The 9,723-nt window shown below is 49.3% G+C and overlaps 1 protein-coding gene across 1 annotated transcript; it reads left to right on the top strand.

The window, feature by feature from the left end:
- The first annotated feature begins 1,006 nt into the window (after window positions 1-1,006).
- On the top strand, window positions 1,007-8,693 carry LOC105698563 (otopetrin-2). Its single transcript, XM_012422912.1, has 7 exons — window positions 1,007-1,151; window positions 3,057-3,284; window positions 3,695-3,897; window positions 4,139-4,452; window positions 4,660-4,825; window positions 4,937-5,219; window positions 5,507-8,693. Exons 1-7 carry the CDS (start codon window positions 1,126-1,128, stop codon window positions 6,210-6,212), a joined length of 1,926 nt encoding a protein of 641 aa, XP_012278335.1. The 5' UTR covers window positions 1,007-1,125; the 3' UTR covers window positions 6,213-8,693.
- Window positions 8,694-9,723: the final 1,030 nt, after the last annotated feature.

The raw sequence follows: 9,723 nt of genomic DNA on the forward strand, positions 1-9,723 counted from the left end.
CCCCCATCATCCCCCCGAAGACTCGCCGACGTGTTCGGGGACACCCTCTTTAGGAGTCTCCCCCGAAGGTACGGGGTTCCCGTGAGAGAGGGTCGCGCGACGCACGGAAGAGGGTGCCACCCCGATACCAGGGGTGGACACGGCGAGACGGAGAGAGGGAGACGCGTAGAGTCCCGGGACGGAGGAGAGAGACGGCGGAGAAGGACGGACCGATAAGATGGGCGAGAGCTCTCCTGACCTCAGCCTCGGGCTCCGCCGGGGCAGTTCCGACTCCAGGGACTCCTTCTACATGGACTTTGCTCAGGTACGCGCCTATTCCGCACCGATTCCGCGTCGCTCGCCCGTCAAGGAGGCGTCCTCGCATTCGGGGGCGAGTCCCATCGCGCGGAACGCCCGATTCGTGATTCCAGAGAGAAATAGTCGTCATCTCGGTAGCACGACTTTTACCCTCATCTTGCGGAAGGCTTTGCGGAAAATATGCCACACGGGGAAACCCGTTTCCCTTAAGATGCAAACGGGCCCGCATATTCTTCCCTTTCGAACGTACGAACTCTCATTCAAGATTTCCGTTTCGAAGACCGGTAGAACTCGTTTCCAACCCGAAGCGATCAAATCGCGAGTTATCGGTCCAATCGCGTCGGCAATCGAAACGTTCCCGTGGTACCCCGCGTAGACGAGGCTGAACGCGACGAATTCTAACGACCCTCGCCCCCCGTCTCAGGGCATAGACTCGGACATCGAGGAGGTCACGAGACTCGCCGACGACTCGGACCCCGCCGCCGAGAACCCCGACGAGAAGGTAGGCAGCTCGCTGCCTCCGATAGAGGACATCACGACGATCCCCGAGGAGGCCTCGGAGGAGCTGCGGGAGGAGGAGCGAGAGGAGGAGAGAGAGAAGCAGCCCGCTGCGAACGTCGAGTCGGAGTGAGTACGGGGGTGGGGGAGGGGGGCGCGGTGATTAGTCGGTGCGTCGCGCGACGCACCGGTCAGTCTGTGCGATGCGGGCTGGAAGCGAGACACGCCGCGCGACGGAGGGCCGGTGATCGCCCTGTCCGTCGACCAGCCAGCAGTTCGCCGCCGGCCGGGAGCTGCTCCCCTTCCCGAGGAAAACGATCGGTCCGCGCGATGCTCATCAAGGAAACGTCTCTCAGGTAGCGCGGCCTTTCCCGGAGGGCGACGGCGCGTAAGTCGCGGGGATGTCGACCCTGAGGTCGCTCCGGCTCCGACCGCTCTCGAGTACCGGCGCGTTCGCTCCGATCGCTTCGAGGGGAAAGTCCGGGATACCAGCGCGATATAAGGGCCGTCCGTCGATGTAGCTTCTCGAATTATCTAGACCCAAGGACGCGCCCGCGATCGCTGACGCCATTATTAGTTGGCAACTCTCCTCTCCGATTGGGTTCGTTAATCCTGAGTAATAAAGTAGGGAGCTTAAATCATTTCCGTTAGGCACAGCTTCCGAATGCTTGACCAGAGAAACCACGGCGAAATCATCACGTCATTCCCCGCTCTTGGATGGTAAAACGTGACATTGATTCGTTATTTACGTAAGAATCGACAATACCCTTTCCAAACGTCGCTCTTTTCGGTGGAGGGCACCGACATTCGAGACGACGTTCCGTCTTTCGAGTTGTCGCCTCTTAACGTCGTTACGACGTTGGTCCCCCAGGAACCCTATTCGAAACGGCGGTTAGAGCGGAAGCGCGACATCCTTTCGCACGCAGTCGGCTTGCTATATACTGTTCGATATCGTGCAAATGCCCCGCCACCCCGTTTCGACATCGTACGCGAGTCAAACGAAACTTACGATTCGGTTTATCTTGCGGTTTTCGGAGACCATGCATGTAGAAATATGCTAGACGCACCACAATCGATATCGGAAATCTTCGTTTTCGTCTAGGACACCTTGATCGTGACCGGAACCTGTTTTTCCAGAACGTATTGGACGGTTAACGATGAAAGTTGATTAAATATCTCTATTTATCTTACGAACGGAAATCTTGAACAAGACTTACACGTGTTTCAATTATTCGTCGTTAAGTTAATATTTGTTTTGTACACAGAAAAATACTACGAAATACTACAAAACTACAAAAGAGATGGAAAAACACGTTTCGTAAATTATTTGGAAGATTCGACGATGTTGTTTTATTAAGTAGAAATGTTTGAAAAGGTACCAATCAAAATAATAACGATACGTATCATTGATATGAAAAGTGCTATCGCGTATCGCTCGGTTTGGTGCGGAAATTAGAGGAGAAAAAAATGAATCAGCGGAGGAGAGTTAGCCAGCGGAAAAGAAGGATCGCTGCCGATCCGAAGTAAAGGGTGAAAACGAGAGGGTCGGGGATACGTTCGCTCTGCATGGCGAGCCATCGCCACTTAGCCATTGAATGGGCTGTCCTTCTCCTCGGTCCTGACTCCCTCTAAAACTACGTGATTATTTGAAAAAGCTCGATTCCCGATCTTCCACTCTCGTCGGCCCCCGAACGGAGGAATGGTCAGGTCCGAGCGAGGACGCGTTTCCGAAATCGGCCAAGGGCCTTCCGGCGAGTCGCAATTCGAGTCTACCTTCGTATCCAGCTTCCTTTCGATCGTTAGAATTTGCTTGCCACCTATATTTTCGTAGTCATCTTCGGAATCATTTGGACAAAACTGCCTCTGGATAAAAGCCGGCTCGTGGTCGGCGAGAATCAGCTCGGAGGATGTTAAGAGGATAAGTTATGACAGCTATTAGATAAACGGTAGCGTTAGAAAGTCATCGCTACGTCACCTAATGACGCTCCCAAAGTCATTCGCTCTAGTGGGTCTCTTCCTGCAGCCAGTGTCAACGCGACGCGCGGAGTTCTAACGCGCGGCTGACCTTAAATTAAGCCGACGAGCGGTCGACGTTCTTTCGGAGTATTTCCCTAGTCTCAAACGCAAAGTACGATCGTCACATCGAAATCGTCTCGCCTACCACGCCGCCTCAGAGCAGGAGGTCGAAGTAGGTGGTCGAACCGTAAGAGTGAACTCGGTAGCGGCGACGAGCGCGCAAAGTAATCCATCGCCGTCCACAGCTGGCCAGGACTGCCGGCCGCGGCGCCGACACCAGCGCCCCCGTCGGCGGTGATCGTCTCCCCGGAGAGTCTGTCCAGGCACAGCAGCGGCTCGCCCTCCCGCACCCACCGGCCGGCCCAGTTCGCCCTGGCGCTGCCCTGCGCCGCGCACCCCGTGCCCGCGGTCTGCTACCCCGCTCCGGTCTACCTGGAGGTCGCCGAAGATCGCAACTGGAAGAAACTCGGAGCGTGAGTTCACTTTCCCGCCGTTCCTTTTTCCTTTCGAGGATCGGGAGTGCCGGCGCGTTCGAGTTCGGAGGGTGGGCTCCTCGGAGCGGAGCCGTCGCGTGGCGGATGCAGTGCACGGAAACTTCACGTGATCCTCTATCCGTCATTTAGGTCCGGCGTGTGTCGTCGCAAAACGCGACGTGCAATTACTGTCACTTTATAAATCAAACACGCGTGTATAGACGTCGGGGCGATTACGCGTAATTGAGCCAATTCTTTCTCGGGAAGATATTGAAACGGCGCTCCGTCTGTCCTGTGACGTTCCATGAGGATTTTCCCGTCGTCCTGGGTGCCATAGGTATTGGCGTTTTGGGACGCGTGGAACGCGCGATTGCGAATTAAATGAAAAACGATGCCTGAATGTTATTTAGCGATGCCTTGGCAACGACTCTGAGTGCTCTTTATGGCAAATTACTGGTCGTCATGGGTATAGCTTTCCCAATGGCCGAGGTCATATCCACTTACATCCCGCCGTCGTTCTACGAGGCTTTCTACCTTTACCTCTACTTTGGAAGCATGGCCTTTCTTCTGTACATGTACGCCATGCTGTTTAAGGATCGCAAACCCAAGCAAAGTAAGTTACAAGGAACTAACTCGGGAACGGTGCGGTATCGGCCAAGACGTACCTTTATAGCGGATAAAATCATGCAAGACCGATTACACCATGTTGCATCCTCTTAGCGAGATGGTCGAGCGTCTTCTCTTCCTCTTAGAGAATGCGATAACGCCCTCGTCGCGTCTTCACTTTGGTCTCGACACGACCATTGTGGCCACGGAGGTTTATCCGACTGATCGAGATCCTTGTAATTCCGCAGAGAAACAAAGAGACGTTTGCGATCTGGACTCTTCGAGATCTTCTAGCGGAGCGGGGGCCGACAGCGATTTGCAAGAGAGCGGGTGTCCGGACATGACGACGGCGCGTCCAGCCCAGCATTACGGCAGCTTTTACCTTCGAATGGGAGCGGTCGCTTTCGGGATCGGCTCTATGATTTATTCCGGCCTCGAGTTCGGCCAGTACTTCGAGTTGGAACGAAACACCAAGTGCCACAACGTTCTGTTGGCTCTGACCCCAGCTACGCGCATGGCATTCATCTTCATTCAAATGTACTTCATCTTTTTAAACAACGAGGTGAGTTCGAGGTGGTCCAAGCGGACACCTCCGTTAAGCCCCTCTGTACCCATACGGTACTGGTAAGCGATGCTAATGTGAGAGAAAGGACGTTTAAAAATGATCGGGGAAATTGTAGACACGGTTCACCGTCGTCTTCCGACGTTCGATGCCGTGTACCATGTAACCGTGACTTCCTCGACTATCGTTTTTCCCAATTGTTTCCAGCAAATGAAAGTCTACCGTCATCGTGTCGTCGCGAGATTCGGACTCATGCATATGATCGGAACGAATCTATCGGTGTGGTTGAACGTTCTGGTACAAGAAACGAAGCATGAAATCCTTACGTTCTACAATCCGGAAAATAATACTTTGAGAATCTCACACAGATTGGGTAAGTAACGTGGCCTTTATAGAAATACATTTCGGGAAACGGGTTAAACAAAGGAAAATAACATCAATTGTAATAAAACTATTACTCAAGATGATACTCGATCGATTTCAGGTTCAAAAGGAGCTCACCTGAACGTGCACACCCATACTCATCATGGCGAACACGCGAGGGTTCCTCGGGGTCTCAAGGGACCTCACCACATGTACGAGTGCAGAAGGACCAACATCATGGGTTCCCTAGTGCAGGATGCGAGTCCTTTTTTGTTCCCCTGTACGATCGAGTACAGCCTTATATGTGCCGCCATCTTGTACGTCATGTGGAAAAACATATCGAAACTTGGTTTCTTTCAACCTACGACACCTCCTGGCTCCCATCACCACGCACACGCGTACAGGCAAGTCATCGGTTCTTTCTTCAAGTTATCGGTGCCCGTTCCATCGATTTTTAAACTCCGACAAAAAGTCAAAGCGCAATGCTAAACTCAATGAACCGACGGTTACAGTCCTTCGGGGAAGAATCTACGTAAAATATAGATAACCAATTAGGTCCAAATCGTGCCTTAGGTATCGGTACGGATCTATCAAGAATGTCTAAGCCACCACGTGCAAACTTTGCGGGCATTTAAAATAGGCCTAGACTCGTACAAGTAGATAGCCTAGACCAACCTTTGTTAATTCGCAGGAGGTCGCCTCACCACTACAGCGTGGATTGCGCTCGGGCACACAAGGGTCTCTTTGTGGGCATTCTGATCTTGGTGCTGACCATAATCTCCTTGATCCTGTTTTTCGTCCTCATATCGCGTCCGGAATTGGTGAGCCTCGCGGTAACCGAGGTGAACGTCTGCGAGCTCACGCTGTACGGGATGTCCACTCTGGCGACTTTGATCGGGATGTTCCAAATGCGCAAGCTGAGATACGACGGCGGCCGGAATCTGGAGCTGGACAATATCCTGCTGGTAGCGGCTCAGACGGGCATGTTCATCTATTCCACTTTTACGATAATCGGTGGCCACTTTACGCTCGAGAAGCACACGGTACTGGTGCTGGTCACCGCCCTGGCCAGCGTCATCCAAACCACCTGTCAGACCATCTTCATCCTGGACTCCTCCAGAAGATCCGTAGCCACGTCCGAGCAAATCCGTCGAAAGCCCGGCCGGGAGATCGTTACTTTCCTGTTGGTGACGAATCTCGCGATGTGGGCGATCAACACGCTGGAGAAATCGAGGGCGGAGTCGCACCCCGTGCAGCTGCACTTCTACGGTCTCTGGGCTTGGACCATCATCACTCACGTCTCCATGCCCCTGGCCATATTCTACAGGTTCCACAGCACGGTTTGCCTGTGCGAGGTGTGGAAGCGAGCGTATAAGGTCAAACCTACTTACATGTGACGCAAGGGGACGGAGGACGCTTGGAAGTGCGTCGGCGCGGCACAGCGGCCCAAGAACCTCCCGATCAAGCTGGACGCCGTCGCCGAAAACGACCCCGCATACTTTATCTGATTCCTCGCGGTCCTCTGCTGACTCTAGATTCTCGCGAACGGTGAGACTCGGCTCCGCCTCGATTCGGTCGCGTTGCCAAAGAAACGACCGGCTAGCGGGGGACGCGGGGGACGCGGTGGCCACCGGTGCCACCCGCTTCCGCTTGTACCCGGGGAACGGAAATGGGCTCGTTGTGCCAATTGCCACGTGAAACATCCTGCAAGTGCCGTTTGCAAAGTAATGTCAGAAAAGTTAATCGTTTGCTGGTCACGGACCAACGATTTCGTGGCGCTCTTCTACCTTACCTAATTATTTGCACGACACAATCGTCTTCCATGTTATAAAGTACGTATACTTGGAGTCAATCAAACCGAGAATTATCGAGGAATAGAAGGATGTAAATGACTCGTTTATCCATTATCGCCCGGCATACGGACTCGCAGGATCATACCTATTAAGGCCCAATTGAGTCGTACAAATTGTTGCTCGCACGCGTGCCCACGTCGTCGCGTTTAGTAGGGTCGATCGTTCCCCTAGGATCGATACGAAGGAGAACGGTAGTTTCGGTGGGGAAAAAAAGGAGCTCCGAGAATGGGCCTGAAAAGGGAATATGGTACAACGGAGATCATATCAAAAAGCCTCTTTGAAATGACGTTGAGGAACGAATTGTTCCGTAATTGGGATTCTCTCACCGATTGCGTACCGACATAGGAATACCATGCGAAGAGGTAAATGGAGCGGGAGGGTTACGATGGCAGGAAAACGTGCCAACTTCATGCGGAAAACGCGAATCTGCTTATTCGTATAATGCATCTAAGCAGGTTTTCCTTCTCGACAAATAGCGAAAGTGCGATCATTTTCGTCGATAATTTTGATTGGACGTACCACAGAGATAGTAACGTACACGTACGTTCCGCGAGTAGAGCGTGTTGTTAACCCGCGGTTCTTTTAATGTCCTCGTTGACGTAAATATCGCGACATGTAACGAGACCTCCGTTGAATTTACTTCAAACTCGTTCGATCGTAATCGATGCCAGTTCTAATGCAATTCGTGCGCGAGGCATCATGCTCAATTGACCAGGACTCGAATTGTCGTATCATCCGCGTTTAGTTGTACAGTTACATGCATTAGTATTTTAGAGATGTCGGTGGACATTGTATACCTATTGAAAGAGTAAATTGGAACTGTATCACATTTCATAGCTTAGATAGTAGGGCCCATTCACGACAAATATAAAAACATTCAGAACGTGCGATTGCTTCTGCAAGACTTAACGTTATACCGAACGAGTTACAAGGACAAAAATGAACAATTAAGAAGGTGACGTTTAAGTTCACTTTCCTGGACGCACAATAACATGCAAATAGAAATTCGAGTCTTAATATAGGTATATTTTTGGGAAACTGTACAATTTACTGTCATCCGCGTAATCGAATCGTGCAAATGTTATCTATTTAGGGGGCATTCTAAAATGTGACTGAGCTCTTCGTTATAAGTGTGAAACATTAAGACGCATCCTACACTGATACCTTTAAATCTCATGTGCGTGGGAACAGACCTGAAACTTGATCATTTGGATTTGAGGAGTCGAAAATAATTTAAGAGATACATCTGGGCTTTTTTAAGAGAATTTCTTACACGCGTCTCGTGTTTTAATTCTCCATTATGGTTTTTCAGGATATCCTGTAGTTGACCTTAACCTGTTAACTGCGGACCTCACTGTAACGTTATGGTTTACCGACGTGTATATACGACGAACGCAGTTAACACCGGTTAATAGCGGAAGTTAGAAAAGTTAAGAATGATTTCGAGGTTTGGAACTTCTTGATATAAAGTTTAACGATTTTGTCAATCTTAATCTTCCTGATTATTTCTTTTACCTGTATCGTCTTTTAAATCTACACAATTCTCTGTCTTCTTATTTAGTATTGTTCCGAGGATCGATTACCAAAGTCTTCAGTTTGGAATACCGCCGCCGTATCGCATTTAAGTCCGTTAATTCTTCGTTACCACTCCCGTAAAAGAATGCATGGCAGAGGAGCAGAAAAAAATTGAGATTAAAGAGGATAAATGAGAATATCGGTTAGACAGAGTGACAGGGTAACCAAAATAAGTAAATTGGTGCAGAGACGACCAAATAAATAATGATCCTTTCACATTTGCTTTAGGCAATCATACGACACCGACGTTTAACCGACCGTTAATTGACGACTGGTTTCAGTGGATGTAAAATATAGTTGACTAGTTTAAGGCAAAAGTGTACATACGAAAAGATTCTCTCGATGTTTAGACTAGACATGTCGACAATGTTTCTTCCTATTTATATACATACAAACATATATATATATATATATAAACATATAAAAATATATATTTATTATTGCGTTGTTCTATTGTAATATTTATTACGATATTAGAAATAGGACCTTACGCGCGCCGTGTTACTATTGATCCAGAGGGGCCCCGTCAAAAATCGGATCGTACGAGTACAAGAAACGCTGTCTGTAGGTATTAAGATCAAGTCGATACGCGATTAAATTCTATCCCTTCTATTCTCTTAATTGACATTATTTAAATTAAAGGGAACTAATGATCAAACAACTCGAGTACTCAACGAGTCTCGTGAAAATACCGCAGGTTCTTTTTCGAAAGATTTTCCACAATTCGATCACGCTCGAAACGAGGAAAATCATATTGTTTTCTAACAAGAACGAGCATTTCTGCTTTCAGAATTGGACACGAATAGCTTTTGTCATCCACTGCTTGCGTTATCGGGTCCTCCTGACAAATTTCGAAAGTTTCGCACTTAGACCTCTTTTGTACCCTCGATTCGATGTTAACCCTCTGATGACTACTATGCCTTGAAGTATAGAATTACCGGCAATACGATCCGTTACCATTAAGAGTGAGACTTCTTTCGATCGTCGACGTTTCATCTTCCCGTCCTCTTGTAACTCTTATAGGAAATGTATTAGTCAAGAATAGTGGGTCAACGAATGAGTTAAGACGCATCGCCCCTCTGAAAATTAGAAAAATGTCGAGGAGAAGCATTGCGTGCGATGGAATTTGCCAAAGTCGAAGCCGCGCCACATCTCTAAGCTATACCTTTTTCTATGTCCGCATACTCTAGTTCCTAACGCAACGTTTGTACTCTTATACCCTTTGTACTGTTTGTACCTTACGAAACGCAATACACACGTCCGCAATAATCGAAGTTCCCCTTATTCCGTGACATCGGTAAAATGTGATGCCGTTAAACGAAAGCCGAAATCGCCGATTCTGTCTTAACGAGCACGACGAGACCGTTATCGACGGTTTCCTTTTCGACTTAGAGGCCAACCGCGATATTAATAACCACGAAAGGAACGATCAATTAAGTCAAAGATTTTGAATAATGCATGCGACTGGCAGTTAATACTC

The sequence above is a fragment of the Orussus abietinus genome, unplaced genomic scaffold, assembly GCF_000612105.2.
Source record: "Orussus abietinus isolate OABI.00-Male unplaced genomic scaffold, Oabi_2.0 scaffold58, whole genome shotgun sequence".
Taxonomy (NCBI): domain Eukaryota; kingdom Metazoa; phylum Arthropoda; class Insecta; order Hymenoptera; family Orussidae; genus Orussus; species Orussus abietinus.